Source organism: Heterodontus francisci, chromosome 12 (assembly GCF_036365525.1).
Source record: "Heterodontus francisci isolate sHetFra1 chromosome 12, sHetFra1.hap1, whole genome shotgun sequence".
NCBI lineage: Eukaryota > Metazoa > Chordata > Chondrichthyes > Heterodontiformes > Heterodontidae > Heterodontus > Heterodontus francisci.
In genome coordinates, this window is record NC_090382.1 from 21,626,864 (window position 1) to 21,646,435 (window position 19,572).

The window sequence follows — 19,572 nt, forward strand, 5'->3', positions numbered from 1 at the left end:
AAATTCAGGGAAACTGCAAGGGACCGTCTCCTGCCACTGCCCTGTCTCTCTGATCTCCTGCGGTCTTTCTTTTACTTCTGGGGGGCCTACCACCTTCACCTCCGCCAGATCATTATTTAAAAGCAGATCAACCCCATCCACAGGCAAACTAGGGACAATCCCTATGGTCTTCGGTCCCGAATCTAAGTCGCACTCCAGGTGCACCCGGTGTACAGGTACAGGCATGCACTAGCCTTCAATACCATTCACCACCATTTTGGTGTTCACTGAACTCTCTAGGGGAAATGTCAGGCCCTTTCCCAGTAAAAGGGATCTGGTGGCCCCTGTGTCCCTGAGAATCACTATGCACTTGTTTGCCCCACTCAAGGGGTATGGGGTTACTTCCCCTTCAAATACAAAACCCTGATAACCTTCTGGAATCCTATTGGCTTTTCCTGTACTGGCTGTAGTAAGCTTCCTGGGTTGCACTGTTACTGCAATTAAAGCCACAGCTTGTTCTGCTGTGCTTCCATCAGGTTCACTTCTTCACTGAGCAGGTGTGCCCTGATGAACCCTACCAGTTTTCCCTTTAGTTTCCAGTAGTCAGCTTTTAAATGCCCTGCTTTATTACAATGGAAGCACACAGGTCTCCGGGTCTCACTCTCGCTCACAGCACCTTCCTTTTTGGCTGGAGGAGGGCCCCGTGTCTCCTGCTTTCCTTTCTCCTCCAGGACTGCCTGGGCGGATATCACCTTCCCACCCTTTTGTCCTTTTAATTTTTCAGAGGAAAGATATACACACAAAAATTAGACTAACTGCTGTACTGAAATATGATTGATCTGTCTAGATTAAATGTAGATTTAGTCTGGCTGAGCCAGGCTATTTGCAGCCTTGGTGTTCTACTTGACCCCATATCACATTAATCAACAAGACTGCCGACTTTCATCTCAGTAACATCACAAATCTCTGCCCCTGCCTCAGCCCATTTGCTGCTGAAAACTTTATCTGTATTTTTGATACCTCTAGGCTCGACTATTCCAGTGTGCTCCTGTCCAGCCTCCCATCAACCACCTCATCCAAAACACTGCTTCCAGTATCCTAATTCACACCAAGTCCTGTTCACCCATCATGTTCGCTGACCTATGTTAGTTCAAATTTAAGATTTGCATCCTCATGCTCAAATCCGTCCATGGCCTCACCTCCCCCCTCCCCATCTCTGTTATCTCTTCCAACCCTACAGTTCTCCAAAAACTACATTTCTCCAATTCTGGTGCATCCCCAACTTTCTTCTCCGCACCTTTGGTGGCCGTGCCTTCAGCTGTCCAGGCCCTAAGCTCTGGAATTCTTTCCCTAAACCTTGCCACTTTCAGCAGCAGCAATTGACGAGTCCTTCTCATCAGCTGACCTCCTCCCCTGCACTCTGTCCAGTCATGAGTAGCGCTTGTTCCATTCTTTCGAACATGCAGTGAGATTCATCTAGCCAGAGTGTCCCCTGCTCCTCCACACAACTTCTTCTTTGGCCTCCTTGTCTCAGGAGACAATGGGTAAGCGCCTGGAGGTGGTCAGTGGTTTGTGGAGCAGTGCCAGGAGTGGCTATAAAGGCCAATACTAGAGTGACAGACTCTTCCACAGGTGCTGCAGATAAAATTGGTTGTCAGGGCTGTTTCGCAGTTGGCTCTCCCCTTGCGCTTCTGCCTTTTTTCCTGCCAACTGCTAAGTTTCTTCGATTCGCCTCACTTTAGCCCCGCCTTTATGGCTGCCCGCCAGCTCTGGCGATCGCTGGCAACCGACTCCCACAACTTGTGATCAATGACACAGGACTTCATGTTGCGTTTGCAAACGTCTTTAAAGCGGAGACATGGACGGCCAGTGGGTCTGATACCAGTGGCGAGCTCGCTGTACAATGTGTCCTTGGGGATCCTGCCATCTTCCATGCGGCTCACATGGCCAAGCCATCTCAAGCGCCGCTGGCTCAGTAGGGTGTATATGCTGGGGATGTTGGCTGCCTCGAGGACTTCTGTGTTGGAGATACGGTCCTGCCACCTGATGCCAAGGATTCTCCGGAGGCAGCGAAGATGGAATGAATTGAGACGTCGCTCTTGGCTGACCTACGTTGTCCAGGCCTCGCTGCCGTAGAGCAAGGTACTGAGGACACAGGCTTGATACACGCGGACTTTTGTGTTCCGTGTCAGTGTGCCATTTTCCCACACTCTCTTGGCCAGTCTGGACATAGCAGTGGAAGCCTTTCCCATGCGCTTATTGATTTCTGCATCGAGAGACAGGTTACTGGTGATAGTTGAGCCTAGGTAGGTGAACTCTTGAACCACTTCCAGAGCGTGGTCGCCGATATTGATGGATGGAGCATTTCTGACGTCCTGTCCCATGATGTTCGTTTTCTTGAGGCTGATGGTTAGGCCAAATTCGTTGCAGGCAGCCGCAAACCTGTCGATGAGATTCTGCAGACACTCTTCAGTGTGAGATGTTAATGCAGCATCGTCAGCAAAGAGAAGTTCCCTGATGAGGACTTTCCGTACTTTGGTCTTTGCTCTTAGACGGGCAAGGTTGAACAACCTGCCACCTGATCTTGCGTGGAGGAAAATTCCTTCTTCTGAAGACTTGAATGCATGTGAGAACAGCAGGGAGAAGAAAATCCCAAACAGTGTAGGTGCGAGAACACAGCCCTGTTTCACGCCACTCAGGATAGGAAAGGTGTCTGATGAGGCACCGCAATGCTGAATTGTTCCTTTCATATTGTCAAGGAATGAGGTGATGATACTTAGTAGCTTTGGTGGGCATCCAATCTTTTCTAGTAGTCTGAAGAGACCACGACTGCTGACGAGGTCAAAGGCTTTGGTGAGATCGATGAAAGCAACGTAGAGGGGCATCTGTTGTTTGGGGCATTTCTCCTGTAGCTGATGAAGGGAGAACAGCATGTCAATGGTCGATCTCTCTGCTCAAAAGCCACACGTTGCCTCAGGGTAGACACGCTTGGCCAGCTTCTTGAGCCTGTTTAAAGCGACTCGAGCGAAGACTTTCCCCACCATGCTGAGCAGGGAGATTCCATGGTAGTTGTTGCAGTCACCGCAGTCACCTTTGTTTTTATAGAGGGTGATGATATTGGCATCGCGCATGTCCTGTGGTACTGCTCCCTCATCCCAGCACGGGCAAAGCAGTTCGGAGAGTGCTGAGAGTATAGCAGGCTTAGCACTCTTAATTATTTCAGGGGTAATGCCGTCCTTCCCAGGGGCTTTTCCGCTGGCTAGAGAATCAATGGCATTACTGAGTTCTGATTTTGTTGGCTGTACGTCCAGCTCATCCATGACTGGCAGAGGCTGGGCTACATTGAGGAACAACTGATGAAACACAATTGTCCCATTTCAACACAATATTTGACACAGTACCATTTTGTTTTCCAGTCACGTGTTGAAAATAACCTAACATGTTCTCAAAATAATGGTCACCCCATTCTTACATGGTTGCTCTCTTTCTTTTCTCCATATTCACAGGTGCTATCTGGCCTATGTATCATTTTCTGAAAGCTTCAGATGGAAGCATTTGAAACAGCTCGGCTAAGATAAACTTGACGGAAAATAACCAGGACCGCTTAAACAAATTTAGATGTGTTAAATTCAAAAGAGCTGCCAATCGAACATTTATGAAAAAGTCCAACATCATGTTTGTATTTGAATTGAATCATTTGACCAGTTCCTAGGAGACTTGGCTGAGACAAATAAAGACTAAAATCTGTTCACAATGGCATCAAAATAACCTGCAGCTTTTTTTTTCTTTAAATGAAGCTGATTTTAATTCCTTGTGCACGGTGATAAAGGAGGAACCCATGAGCTATATTAGCTAGAAAAGCTTCATTTTTACATCATATACAACCCATCCTATTAAAAGCTATACTCATTGTTCAGGATAAAATTCTGCATATGTGCCTCCTGTTCGGGTACACTGCATTATATTTATTCATTCTCACAAGTCTACCTTCCACATACGGTATCCAGCCTGTTCTTGCCTTATTATTTGTCAGCTTGTAGTACTTGGAAAAGTACATTGTATTTTAAATTCCATCCTATTACTCACGATACTGAATGTCAAGGATTGCACCTCTTGAAGCATGAGGAATGCTGTGTTTATAAGTGAGTGTATGGAAATGCTTGATATAATCAAGAACAACAAGAACTTGCATTTATATTGCACCTTTAACATAGTGAAATGTCCCAAGGACCTTCACAGGAGTGTTGCCAAATGAAACTTGACATCCCACCACATAAGGAGATATTAGGACAGGTGACCAAATTTTGGTGAGCGGTTTTAAGGAGCATCTTAAAGGAAGAGAGAGAGGCAGAGAAGTTTCGGGAGGGAATTCCTGAGCTCTGGGCTTAGGCACGGTAACCAATGGTAAAAGGATGAATATTGCGGATGTGTGCAAGGAGTACAGAGATTGTTAGGGCTGGATGAGGTGACAGAGGTAGGGAGGGATGAGGCCATGGAAGAAATTGAAAACAAGGATGAGAATACTAATATTGAGGCTTTGGTGAACTGGAAGCCAGTGAAGGTCAGTGAGCGAGGGTGATGCGAGAACGGCGCTGTAAATATGTGCTAGTAAGACAACAAAAGTTGGGAAAAGTAACATTTACAGCACACAAGTGCAAGGCAATGACCATGTCCAAAAAGTGAGAATCTAACCATCTCCTCTTGACAGGGTGGATGTGGAAAGGATGTTCCCCCTTGTGGGGGAATCTAGAACGAGGGGTCACTATTTAAAAATAAAGGGTCACCCATTTAAGACTGAGATGAGGGGAAATTTTTTCTGTCTGAGGGTCGTGAGTCTTTGGAATTCTCTTCCTCAAAAGGCAGTGGAAGCAGAGTTTTTGAATATTTTTAAGGCAGAGGTAGATAGATTCTTGATAAGCAAGGGGGTGAAAGGTTATTGGGGGTAGGCGGGAATGTGGAGTTGAGGTTACAATCAGATCAGCCATGATCTTTTTGAATGGCGGAACAGGCTGAAGGGGCCGAGTGACCTATTCCTGCTCCTAATTTGTATGTTCGTATGACACTCAACAGCATTACCCATTGCTGAATTCCCCATCATCAACATCCTGGGGTAACCATTGACCAGAAACTTAACTGGACCAGCTATATAAGTACTGTGGCTACAAGAGGAGTCAGAGGCTGCAGCGAGTAACTCTCCTCGTGACTCCCCAAAGTCAGTCCAGCATCTACAAGGCATAAGTCAGGAGTGTGATGGAATACTCTCCATTTGCTTGGATGAGTGCAGCTCCACCAACACTATAGAAGCTCAACACCACTGAGGACAAAGCAGCCTGCGTGATCAGCACTCCAGTCACTACCTTAAACATTCACTCCCTCCACCACTGGCCCACATTGGCAGCAGTGTGTACCATGTACACGATGTACTGCAGCAACTTGCTAAGCCTCCTTTGACAGCATCTTCCAAACCCACAGCCTCCGCCACCTAGAGGACAAGGGCAGCAGGTGCATGGGAACACCACCACTTGCAAGTTCCCTCCAAGTCACACACCATCCTGACCTGGAACGATATCACCGTTCCTTCATTGTTGCTGGGTCAAAATCCATGAATTCTCTCCCTACCAGCACTGTGGGTGTACCTGCACCACATGGACTGCAGCGGTTCAAGAAGGCATCTCACCATCACCTTCTCGAGGGCAATTAAGGGTGGGCACTCTGCCAGTGATGCTCACGTTCCCTGAACAAATTTTTAAAAACATACGTAACAGAGAATTCCAAGCTGTTTATAATGCTTGGCTGGTTTTGTACAGCCAGACACAATTCCAATGACATCATGGACTCCAGATTGAAAACCTAATGCTGTAAATGATTCTAAACCTAATAATGAGTTTTTCTAATGTAAGAAATCTGTTAGTTTCACTGTTAACATTTTGCAAACTTGATTTTGGGGATTAAGTAATTCTCAAATATTGATAGCTGCTGCCACTGCTTTCCCTCCCCTATTCAATCTCATTTCTTTTAGCTGGTCACCATTTTGATTGATTGATTCTTAATTGAAAATGCCAGCTAGAATCTTGACAGCTCATGGCTCGGATCTCAGGTCACCGAGTCAAACAACCCTGCTTTCTTAGACCTTCAGCTGGCATAATATAAAGCAACAGCAGTCATAAACCTATTGCACTTCATGCAATGTCCTCTCAGTAGGACAATATGTTCTGTTTATGACTTGCTGCCTGGGGCAACATTGATAATTCTACAGTGTTTATGATACTGAGTACCTAAGCTCTGAAATTTCCTCCCTAAACCTCTCTGCCTGTCTCTCCTTCAAAACGCTCCATAAAACTTACCTCTTTGACCAAGCTTTTGGTCACCTGTCCTAATATCTCATGTGGACAGTGTAAAATTTTGGCTGATAATGCCTGTGAAGTGCCTCAAGGTGTTTTACTATGTTAAAGGTGCTATATAAATGCAAGCTGTTGCTGTTGAAGTAATCTTGAAAACACAGATACTGATTGAAATTTTGCGTTCTTAGACTGTTTCTCAAGGAGGTTGAAGAGTGAGTGCTGGCATTGCTGGCTAGCAGAGCAGGATTGCTTTTTTCACTGCTACGTAAGGTGCTGGTAATTGGTTGCAAGGTTCTCCTACTGTACAGCCTCTAACGTGACTGCTTAGATTAATGGGAACAGGCTTCAGCAAGACTTGCAGACTGCGTGGCTTGAAATTGGAGAAGGGAGATGGCTATAAGCGTCTCGATTATACTGCATACAAACGACTAGGGTTCCAGACAGTGAATGTTTTTAAAGGTTATTTTTTACTTTACGTTTGCCTGAAGATTAAAGCTTTTGGTGTATTCATTTTTAAAAAAAAGACTGCTTCTGCTAAATTTTATTTTGTTGGTACAGAAAGGCTAAATATTGACTTGGCTGCTACTAACTTGCAGTTCTTGTGACACATGGGTGAGCTTTAGCAGCATTGCTTGGAACGTTTTATAGTGCTCTTAGTCAGCATTTCCTGATCTGATGGACAGTGGCCAATGATCTAAGCATCCTGGTGCCTTGGGACTTGTATAGCATTCCTACCGAAATGCAAGGCTCTGTACCCTGGTCTCTGAAAAGGCAAGCATGGTGAATCTGTCTACTCCAAGCCATGACCAGTGCACACCTTCACCAGCCCACCCGAGCTGCGAAACAATAAATCCGCATCTTACGTGGGGGAGAATGAAAAGTGCCATCCACGTGGACTGAAGAGGCTGCTCTTATTTTTTCTTCTGGAAGATGAAATGCTTCTCTCGGTACCTGCCTTACATCTTCAGACCTCCCAATACAATCTTCTCATCAAGCTGCTATACAGAAGGTAGTATATGAACGGGCGGAAAGCGGAGGACGCGGGTTGTATGGGTGTGGTGGGGGTGCGGGGGGGTGGAAAGGAAAAGAATGGGATAGTGAAAAAACAGTGACATAACCAAAGTACCTTGCTGCAGCCCTTGTCACAGTACTTTTAAAAAAATATATATATAATTGTGAGGAAATGCCTGCAGTGGTGCGTAAAGCACTTTAAATCCTACTTGGCATCAATGTGCAGAGTTCCAAGATCGTGTGTCATTTTAATTAGGGGGCATTGTTAACAAAGAATTTTTTTTAAAAATTAGTATTGTGACTGCATACAGTGACTCTTAAAACAGTTTAATTAGTTTGGCCAATTGCAGTATATTAGTAGTATCATGCTGCTTGTGTGCAATTCATAGTGGAAAGCTTAACTAATGAATTATAAAGAAGAATGATAGAACACATATTAAATATTTATGTTATAGAAAGCAGGGATGAGCTATTGAGCAGCTGGATATGTATTACTGTATTACTGTAGTAATTTGTGTAGCTAGTCTCTCCTACTGATGTTTGAGAAGATTTTTAAAAATCAGAGTCAGATGTCATTTGCTTTCAGTTTTTAGATATTTTTTGAACTGCTTTTCGAGCTGTTGCTCTTTTTAAATGTGCTGTTGACTGTTGCTGTTAACTGTCTGGGTTAGGGCTTTGAAAAGTCTGTGACTTGACTTGCCAGATCACTTCTACCAAACTTTCTCTTCAGATTCGTACACAGAAGCTGGGGGTCTTAATGCCGCTGCATTTTCGTAAATGAGAAACGGTGCATTTGCTATGGAGATGATCAAAAGAGCTAAACTGAAAGTGCAAATTTTATCGTCCAGTGCAAGACATTGAAACATTGTACACATTTTTATATGCAGCTTCCAACAGACAGACAAATCAACATTTCTAGATATAGTGGGATTATGGTAGATTGAAAAGTTTCCCATTGGTCTCTTTTGACCAGAAGCTCTACTGTAGATTACCCTTTCAAGATGGGTTCTCATGAAGCAATTGAGTCTTCAGTTATTAGACAAGAGAGGTTAGATGAATGAGGACTTTCAATGTGATTTTTGAGGCCTGAAATTCCCATTATTTTCCAGTGGAAAACGTATAGCAAAAGTGTTTGTTTCGGTTTGGTCAGTAGAATGCTGATTCATGCACTGTTACAGATTCTCAAATGGATTGTTTTTTTTCTCATGCAGTGCCTATCTGGGTCACGACTAGTGAAAAGCATGTAATATGACTTTTCAGTGCCAGGTCTACAGCAGATTTATACAGTGCAGCACAGTGTGGCACTCTGAAACTCTCCACTCAGATTGATAACTTAGGTGGGGTCTGCAGTATCGCTGATGTGTTTATATACGCACACATGCACACAAAATTCTTGTGTTGAGGAATATTAACAAAATGACAACAAACCAGAGAATATGTGTGTGTATGTGCGTGTTCTATAAAGTGTCGTTTGGCTTTAGAAGAGAGTGAAAGCTTTTTTTTGCATATCATGTTAAATCTTGTGAAAATTGATTATTTTGCAAATCATGGAAAAACTGTCTAAATTAATATACTTCTCAAATATAACTTGAGGATCAGACCTTCTGAACTTGAAGCCTTTCAAATCATTATTGCTGGATATTAGCCCGTCTCACTGCTTTTGTTCATGTGGAAATTGCCAACCTTCAGCATTAAGCTGCTCTGTCTAAAGCACGGTCCTTCACTGCCTGCTGTGCTGACTACATAATAATTACAGTGCTCAGTTCCGGATGCTTGGAGCCGTGTTTAGAATCTTAACCCTTTAGAATGCCAGCAGCAATTGCTCTCTGGCCTGGCTACTCTTTAACGCATCAGTGCACACGTAGTGAGACTCTGGAATCCTATGTTCCATAGACTTCAGGCAGGTCTAGAAATTTTTCGTCTCTCTCTCTCTCTCTCTCCCCCTCCGTGCCACAGATTTCAGCTCACATTTGAATATTACAGTAATATAGAAACAGATGTAGGCCATTCAGCCTCCTGTGCCTGCTCTCCCATTCAGTGAGATCATGGCTGATCTGTAACAACTCCATTCACCTGCCTTGGCTCCATATCCTTCTATACCCTTGTCCAGCAAAAATCTATCAATCTTCGATTTAATAAAATTGGTAAAACCATCCCTAACATTTGAGTCATTTCATTACTGCAAAAATTAGTATTTCTTATGTTAAAATACATTTTAAACAGTTGTGCTCCCTCAGTTTTCTCTCCTTTTATCTTAATTTCCCCCCCCCTTTTTTGTTTTAAATCAATTTTTAAAACATTTTTTTAAACTAAGTTGTAAATTCTTAACCTGCTCCTCTGTGTCCCTGCTCCTACCATTCATTTTGGACTTTGGCCTTTTGGAGCCACAAGGTGATGAAGATGCTTTCTTTGCTGGGTTATCATTGCATACATGCAGCACAAATGGGCAAGTATATTTATGACAGGTGACCAAAAGCTTAGTCAATAAAGTACATTTTAAGGACATTCCTAAAGGAGGAGAGGTGGAGAGGTTTAATAAATGAATTGAAGAGCTTAGGGCTATGGCAGCTGACGGCACAGCCACCAATGGTGGAGTGATGAAAGTCAGGGTTGCACAAGAGGCTAGAATTGGAGGCAGAGAGATTTCGGGGATTTTGTGGGGCTGGAGGAAGTTAGAAATACAGGGGCAAGGCCATGGAGGCACTTGAAAACATGATGGAGAATGTTAAAATTGAGGCATTGCTGGGCCTGGAGCTGATGTAGGTCAGCGAGCACAGGAATGGTACGTGAACAGACTTTGATGCGAGTTAGGATGTGGGCAGCAGAGTTTTGGATGAGCTCAAGTTTCCTGACAGTTCAAGGTGTGAGGCTGGTCAGGAGAACATCAGAATAGTCAAGTCTAGAGGTAACAAAGGCATGGATGAGGGTTTCAGCACAGATGAGCTGAGGTGGGGCAGAGATGGTAGATGTTACAGAGGTGGAAGTAGGCAGTCTTGGTGATTGAGAGGATTCGGGGTTGGAAGCTCAGTTCAGCATCAAATAGGACCCCAAGTTTTTGAACATAAATTAGGTATGACTGTTGCCCAGTGCTCATGCACAAAATGCCCACATCATGATTTCATATCTAGTAACAAATCTATTACCCTCCGGGAAGAGCTGTTTGAAAAAGTAGGTGTTTTTGTTTGTTAAAAAGTCTTCTGGGCTACTGTAACTTTTAGAGCCTGCACCACCCACGCCGCCACCACCCCCCCCCACCCCCCCACAACCCCAAGTAAGTCTATCTTCATGCTGCTGCTGAAATTAAGAAGTTCAAGAGCAATATAAAAAAGCATAAGGATCAATAATGGTACTAAGAATAGTGTTGACTGTTACTGTAATAAAATATATTTTATATTTTGATATATATATAAATCTTGACGTTGCTTCTTTCAAATTTGCTATATTTATTGGTATAATCTACTAAAGGTCTTGGTCCCCGTTGTCGAATCTTTTCCATTATAGTTGATTGTCTGAGATTACTATGACATAACTCCGGTTTCACCCTGCAACCCCACCGATGCAGGCCAAAGAAAACTCCTGTGCTGCAAAATCCTTGGATTATGCTTCTTGTGCTACCAAGTACCAGGATTGCTCCCATGTGGTGACAAAGTCCCGAGTTGCCTCTTGGCCTCACTCATGCAGTTAAACCCGAGCCTCCAACCTGAGTGCTGCAAAATACTAGTTATCTACCTCCAACTGGGGCACCTTGCAAAACATTTTGCTGTGTATTCTCAATTTTGAAACACAAATAAAGGAATAAATAGAGGATAAAGATCACTTATGTTTGGTTTTCACAGAGTAATGGACAGTCACAGAGTTCAATCCTCAGGACCCATAAAAATCTCAGACGACCATGTAGTAAAGTGGAATTTTACTTTTTCAACCACTGTAACTCAGGGCCCATGATGGTATGTGTTGCCTGCTGTAAACGCCCCTCTTGTTATAAAGTAGTGAATGTCTTGTTCACAATAAGCAACAGCACAGGAGATCAGAGATTGTTCTATCTTCTCCTTCACTAAACACAGTTGTTCCTCTCTACTTACACTGTCAAATTTTGGAGGCCAGGAATGAATGAATAACTTAAGCTGGAAACTGGCTTGAAAGTCTGATTAATAAAAGATTTCAAAGAGAATTCAATAAAGTTTGACTTGATAATGACAGTTTTCCTGCAGCAATGGGATGTGGGAGACTGATGACTTATCCATTGTTAGTGCCAGGGTAAGGGAGAGGAGGAGAGCATTCAGTTTGGTGAAGGCATCAGCCGTGGCTCAGTTGGCAGCACTTTCGAGAACTTCTTGGGTTAAAGCTCCACTCCAGAGACCTGAGCACATGATCCCAGCTAATACTCCAGTGCAGTGCTGGAGAAGTGCTGCACTGGTTGGAGCTGCCATCTTTCGGATGAGGTGTTAAACCGTGGCTTTGTCTGCCCTCTCAGGTAAACGTAAAAGATCCCACGGCACTATTTTGAAGAAGAACAGGGAGGTTTTTCCCAGTGTTGTTCAGTAATTAATTTTGACTGCAATATGGCTGGGATGCATGAGGCATTTGGCTTTAAACTAAGCGCAGATTTGTTCCTGTCGCAAATGGCCTGCTACTAACTTGTTCCGGCATTTGCCAGAAAGTGGTTTTTACTCCAGCCATGGAAATAAATTGTTTATCCAATTTAGTTGAGTGTGCCCATGGTAGAGGCCTACCATTGGCCCAGTAACCACTTGCTGTATATGTCATTGCAATCAAAAGAAGAACGAAATTGCATTCTCAGGATGTTCCAAAGCATGTTACAGGCAGTGAATTACTTTTTCAAGTCACCAGTAGGCAGCCAATTTGTACATGACCGAAGTCTCAACAGAAAATCAATGAATCACCAGATAATCTATATTCGGTGGCGTTGGTTGAGGGAAGAATTTTGCCCAGGCTCCTTGCTGTTTTTTGAGTAGTGCTATGTGTGCTTGCAGGTTGGACCCTGGTCTTATTGACTCAGCAGAGAGAGAAACACATCTGATAATGCAGCACAGCCTGAAGTGTCGGTCGTGATTGTGCTTGAGTCCTGAAGTGGGGCTTCAGCCCACAGCTTTCTATGTCCGAGGTGAAAGTGCACTGGTGATTTGTAGAAACAAATGGAAATGTAGCCCTAAATTGTCCTGTTTTAATCCGTATTTTCTGACATTCAATTAGCACCAAAGAGCAAAACGGCAGTTGTGCGCAAAGTCCCTCGAGATGGAAAAATAGCCTGCTACATAAGACTGACTGAACTGTTGGTGTGAGCTCGGTCATGAGTTGGAGCCCTTCAGTATGTAGCAGGTTGAGAGGTAATTACCTGAAAGAGTTATTGCAGGATTGTTCTGACTTGTTTGCACCTTTGGCTCCTGTCTTTCTTTTGTTCTGACTTCCCAACCTTCCAAAAATATAAGCAAAATACTGTGGATGCTGGAAATCTGAAATAAAAACAGAAAATGCTGGAAATATTCAGCGGCTCAGGCAGCATCTGTGGAGAGAGAAAGAGGTCAACGTTTCAGGACTGTGACCTTTCATCAGAACTGGGAAAAAATATAGTCTCTCATTGTATTTGCCAGTTGAAAGTGAGGTTTTATGGAAGTGACACTTTGTACTTAGTCATTGCTCACTTCACTCCATATTCAGACAGAAGAAGGTGTAATACTATATGGGGAGAGCAGGAGGATGTTGGCACATTGATACAAAAGTGACAAGGCCATTCTCAAGGAACTTCATCTATGTTACAGTTGCATGTAATGTCAGTCTGTTTGTTTGTGACAGTTTTTGTTAAACTATTATTTCGTTATTCATAGAATTATTAGGAACAGGAGTCGGCTATTGAACCCTCGATCATGGCTGACTTGTATCATATTTCCATTTTTCTGCCTTAGTTCCCTAACCCTTAATATCCTTGTCTAACAAAAATCTATTGATCTGTCTTGAAATTTTTAATTGTCCCCAGCCTAGCTTTTTGGGAGAGTGAGTTACAAATTTCCACTACCCTTTGTGTGAAGTGCTTTCTGGCATCCCCCATTGAACAACCTAGCTCTAATTTTAATGTTATGCCCCCTTATTCTTGACTTTCCCCAACAGAGGAAAGAGTTTCTTTCTATCTACCCTACTGAATTCTTTATTCATCTTAAACACCTCAATTAGATCAGCCCATAATCTTTTAAACTCACAGGAAACAAACCTAGTCTATGCAACCTGTCTGCATAAATTAATGCGTTTTAAGCTTTGGTATCATTCTGGTGAATGTGTGCTACACTGCCTCGAGTCTGGAACGGGATGGTGTGAGATGTTTGAGCAGGCAGTCTCACACTGCTTTGCCCTGACACTCGACAAAGACTAAACCCAGCCAGGGTTTAAAAAGTGCTCAGGGTCACATTGAGCACCTGGGCACTTCGTAAACTTGCTGCAGAGTCTCTCTAATGTTTTGAGAGAATGGAAACAGCCACATGGTCGCTTTGAAAAAGAAAGCAGTATGAGGGTAATTTTGCCTGTGGGTGATTGTGTAAAATGGACGATATTGATGCATCAGCCTGATCTACATCTCAGCTGATTTTGAAGTTGCTGGAAATGAATATCATAAAAGATGCTTAATGGACGGCAGAATCGATATTTACACTCTCGCTCAAAGTCAAAATTGTCCCCATAATGTTGTTGTGGAAGGGCTCAGGTGCAGCTCTCTCTTCCAGCAGGTAAAGTTCAGGGCTGATTATAACTCCAGTATTTCCACTGGCACTTTGCAGTGTGAAGCAACCAGTTTCTGAGTGTGGATAGAGGAAGCACGTGTGCAAGAGGTGAGCGATCCTCCATAACTGGACCGACAGGACGCCGGGACACTGCAAATCACAGCTGGCACGTTTAACCTGCCTTTCCATCTTGCAAATGGAAACCTGTGTGTGTAATCTTGCAGTTCCAGGCCTCATGTTTCTGCTTTGTTAGGTTTTGTGGATATCACCCTTTTTAATCTGGCTATGGTTGCGGCAGCTGTAACTGGGCAGAGAAGGTTCTTTTAGGTGAGTTTAAATAATGTTGCAGTCGCCCAGAAAGGAGCAGCTTTTAATGTTTACACTGACAGCAATGGCAGAAGATGTTTGTTTTCTTTGTCTGTATCCAGTCCAAAGGAGGGTCCTTGTAAAGTATATAATTTGTGATCTGGATGTCTAAAATTTGAACGCGGTTGCACAATTTTTTTTTACATTGAATTTTTTTTTAAATCCTTCAATTCTTAGCAATTGTCTCTCTGAGCTTAGCAAAAAACCACCAATGCTCTTTTTCTTCAGCTATTTCTTAAACTTACATAAGTAGTTGTAATTATGGATGGAATTGCCATTGTTTAAAGTTTAGTTATTGTAACTATAAATTACAGCCTGAAATTTGAAAATATGGTTCAAAAAAATTGGTTAGAATGTGGAACTCACTATCACAAGGTGTAGTTGAGGTGAATATGATAGATGCATTTAAGGGGAAATGCTTGAGGGAGAAAGAAATCGAAAGAATATATTGATAGGGTTAGATGAAGAGGTGTTGGGCTGAGTGGAATGTTTCTGCACTATACATGCTATGTTTCAAGTAATGTGATTTGTTTTTGGCCAACTCTGCCAGCCCTGGAGGTTGTGCTCAACTTTATGCCATTTAGAGAGTGAGGCTATTGTGTTATTGTAACTGAACTGTGAATGGACCACAGTGGGGAGGGATGAGAAAGAGAAGGTCACGCGAAAGGGATAAAGAAAGAAAAAGAAATACTTGCATTTATATAGCGCCTTTCACCATGACCCAAAGCCACTGAAGCAGCTCACAACGAATAAAGTACTTTTTGAAGTGTAGTCACCGTTAGAGAAGGTAGCAGTCAATTTTCACACAGCAAGAATTCACAAACAGCAAAGTGATGATGACCAGATCATTTTCTTTTATTGATGTTGGTTGAGGGATAAATATTGCCCAGGACACCAGAGAAAACTCACCTGTCTTCAAAATAGTACAATGAGATCTTTTTACGCCTACCTGAGAGGGCAAACATTTCCTTGGTTTAATGTTTCATTCGAAGGACAACACCTCCAACTGTGCAGCACTCCCTCAGTACTCTACTGGGATGTCAGCCTAGATTTTGTGCTCAAGTCCTTGGGGTGGGGCTCCAAATCACAACTTTTTGTGTCAGTGCTGCCCGCTGAACTACTGCTAACATCTGCCAGAAGAAGCAAGAGAGAAAATGTCCCAATTTGTAGGGCAGTTTTTTTTTTTCAAACTGGTAAATACGAACCAGTGTGAAATATTGATTACTTATACTGATCTGCCTGAACTTGGAAACACTCCAGTGATCGGGAATTAATCTCTGTGAGACTCTTTAATTTTTGAAGAGCCTGTTGGTATAGTTCCAATGTGCTATAGATGCAGATGTGGAATGCCTTTGAGTATCATTCACTGTGTGTACAAAGAGGGTTGCCCAAATGTGTGAATGGCAGGGGTTTGGGGAACTAAGTGGGGTCATGAGGAATCCAAACCCAGAACTTCGCTGTACCGTTTGTGCTTATGAATGGCTTCTGTTTGTTTTGGAGAGGAATCCTGTATGTCCAAGATTGTGGTGCTTCCTTTTGGCACCCTGAAATCCTGGGGAATCATAGTTGCTAAGAGTGAACAGATAGCGGAGAAAAAATAATCTTTAAATTACCTGGAAGTTATTTTGTCCAAACAGGCCCAAATGACACCAGTTTAAGGATAATGGTGGACTGATTCCAAGGCACCTTCAGTGCGCTTTGTCCAGCTGCTAGGACATAGGGACAGGCGTAGGCTGTTCAATCCCTCAAACCTGTTGCATAGTTAACAACCAGTCCATGTTGATGTTTATGCTCCACTTGGGACTCCTCTCATTCTCCCTCATCCAACTCTATCAGCAGATCCTCTATTCCCTTCTTCCTTCTGTGCTTTTCTAGCTTCCCCTTAAATGCATCTATACTATTCACCTGCTCCACGTGGTACTGAGTTGCACATTTCACCCACTCTTTGTAAAGAAGTTTCTCCTGAATTCCCCATTGAATATTTTGGTGACTATCTTAAATTGATGGCCTTCTAGTTTTGCTCTTCCCCCAAGTGGAAACACTCTCTCTGTCTACTCTCTCAAAACTTTTATAATTTTAATGACCTCTACTAAGTCATCCCTCAGCTTTTGCTTTTTAAGAGCAAAGAGACCCAGCCTGTTCATCCTTTCCTGAAAGGTAACCTCACAGTTCTGGTATCATCCTTGTAAATATTTTTGACACCCGCTCCTGTGCCTCTATATCCTTTTTACAATATGGCGACCAGAATAGTACACAATACGCCAAGTGTGGACTAACCAAGATTCCATATAAGTTCCATACAGAGAAGTAACTTCTCTGTTTTTCAATTCTATCCCTGTAGAAGTAAACCCTGACACTTGATTTGCTTTTATTATGGCTTTATTGACCTGTGTTGCAACTTTTAGTGATTTCTGTATTTGTATTCCCAGATTCCTTTGCTCTTCTACTCCATTTAAGATTCTTATTTTCCAAGTAATATGTAGCCTTATTATTTTTCTTATTAAAATGTAATACCTAACACTTAACTGTGTTGAAATTCATTTGCCAATTATATGCCAATTCTGCAAGTTTATTAATGTCTTCTTTTAATTTGTTGCACTCTTCCTCAGTATTGACTACCAAGCCCCTAAATTGGTGTCATCCACAAATTTAGAAATTGTGCTTTTGATTTCAAAGTCTAAGTTGTTAATATAAATTTTGATCAATAGTAGTCTCAGCACTGATCCTTGTAGGACATCACTTCATACCTTTTGCCACTCTGAATAGCTACCCTCAGCCCTGCTTTCTGCTTTCTGACTTGCAGCCAGCTAGCTATCCGTTCTGCTACTTGTTACTTGTCCCTGACTGCCCCATGCTTTGACCTTAATCATTAGTCTATAATGCGGTGCGTTATCAAAGGCCTTTTGGACATTTAGATATAACACATGTGGTTGGGGTGGATTTAAACTAAATTGCGAGGGGGATGGACACCAGCCTATAGAAGTAGAAAAGACGAATAAGGTGCATAAAGGAGTGAGAGTATTGGATAGTACTAGAGAAAGACATAGTACCATATTAGATAGGATCAGACTAAGAAGAGCTATGAGGAATACAAAGACATGCATATATATAAAAACATAATGTTTGGTGAATAATGTTGGTGGGATACAAACAAAAATAGCTATGTGGGAATATGATGTAGTAGCAATGACGTAAACGTGGCCGAAAAATAGTGAGGCCTGGGTGCTTAATATTCACGGATAATAAGTATTCAGAAAAGATGGGGAAGGAAGAAAGGGTGGTGGGGTGGCAGAACATTGTAGTGTTGGAAATAGAGGATATCCTTGAGGATGCTGACAATATATTGGTAGAAGCAGAAATGGTAGAGGTAATGGGTGGGGTGAAAATTAATAGGCAGGATGTACTGAAAAGGCTGGCTAAGATTAGAGTGGATAAGTTGCCTGGTCCGATGGCTTGCATCCCAGGTTGCTAAAGGAAGTGGGGGTGGAGATAGTGGAAGGCTTTGCCATAATCTTCCATTCTTCCCTGGATACGGGAGAGTGCCAGAGGATTGGAGAGTGGCACCCTTATCCAAGAAATGGTGTAAGGTCATTCCTAATAACTGCAAGTTGGTCAGTTTAACATCAATGGTGGGTGAGGTTTTAGACACAATAATCAGGGAAAAAAATTAACAGGCACTTGGAGAAGTTTGAGTTAATTAAGGAGAGCTAGCACAGATTTGTAAAAGGCAGATCATGCTTGATTAATCTATTTTTTTCATGAAATAAGAGGAAAGTTGATGAGGGGAATGTGGCGGATTTTGTCTATATGGACTTTAAGAAAGCTTTTGATAAAGTATAACATAAAATTCCGGTTAACAATATTGAGGCCCATGGAATAGGAGGATCAGTGTCAGCTTGGATAAAAATTGGCTTAAGGACGGAAAACAGCGAGTCATGGTAAATGGTGTTTTTTCAGACTGGAGGATGGTAGACAGTGGTGTTCCTCAAGGGCCAGTGCTAGGACCACTGTTTTTTTTGATATATATAAATGACTTGGATATTGGAATATAGAGTAAAATTTCAAAATTTGCCACTGATGCCAAACTTGGAGGTGTGGCAAACAGTGAGAATGATACCAATCAACTGCAACAGGACATAGGCTAGCAGAATGGGCAGACAAGTGGCAGATGGAATTTAATACAGAGAAGTGTGAAATGATGCATTTTGGCAAAAGGGATAGGTAGAGGCAATATAGACTTAATACAGTTTTAAAGAGTGTGCAGGGACAGAGGGACCTGGGGGTTGATGGGCATAGATCTTTGAAGGTGACAGGACAAATTGAGAGAGTAGATGGCAAAGCATATGGGATCTTGGGCTTCATAAATAGAGGTATTCAGTACAAAAAACAGGGAAGTTATGCTGAACCTTTATAAAGCTCCGGTTAGGTCACCACACTTTAGGAAGGATGTGAGGGTCCTTGAGAGGGTACATAGGAGATTTATCAGAATGGTTCCAGGAAGGAGGGAATTTAGCTACAAGATTAGGTTGGAGAAGCTGGGGTTGTTCTCCTTGGAACAAAGGAGGTTGAGGGGAGATTTGATAGAAGTGAGTAAGATTTTGGCAGATAAGGTAGGCAAAGAAAAGCTGTTCTCATTAGCTGATGGTACAAAGACGAGGGAACACAGATTTGAGGTTTTGGACAAGAGATGTGGGGGCAGGGTAGGCGAGGGCATGTGAGGAAGAACTTTATGCAGCAAGTGGCAATGACCTGGAACTCTGCTTACGAGGGTAGTAGAAGCGGAGGCGATCAATGATTTCAAAAGGAAACTCGATGGGCACTTTAAGGAAACAAACAGGGCTACAGGGATAGAGCGGGAGAATGGGACTGACTGGATTGCTGTACAGAGAGCTGGCATGGACTCGATGGGCTCCTTCTGCGCTATCATGACTCTATGACAATTGCAATAAACTGGTCTACTCTGTTACCTTGTCAAGGAATTCGATGAGGTTGGTCAAGCAAGACATTACTTTTTGAAATCCATGCTGACTATTCATTATTATCTTTATGGTTTCTAGATGTTTTTCGATTTTCTCCTTTAGTAGGGATTCCATTATTTTCCCTACTATTGCTGTTAATCTGATTGGTCTGTAGTTCCCTGGGCATAT

The 19,572-nt window shown here is 42.7% G+C and overlaps 1 protein-coding gene across 3 annotated transcripts in view; it reads left to right on the plus strand.

The window, feature by feature from the left end:
* Positions 1 to 19,572, plus strand: part of LOC137375776 (serine/threonine-protein phosphatase 2A 55 kDa regulatory subunit B beta isoform) — a 613,213-nt gene that overhangs the window by 94,995 nt on the left and 498,646 nt on the right. Inside the window, exon 1 of one of the 3 annotated variants that reach the window (XM_068043185.1) lies at positions 6,708 to 7,329. The exons of the other annotated variants lie outside the window; for them this stretch is intronic. Coding sequence (XP_067899286.1) covers positions 7,251 to 7,329 — 79 coding nt within the window. The 5' untranslated portion in view covers positions 6,708 to 7,250. Of the gene's footprint in view, positions 1 to 6,707; positions 7,330 to 19,572 lie in introns of those variants that run through there. 3 annotated transcript variants of the gene reach the window in all.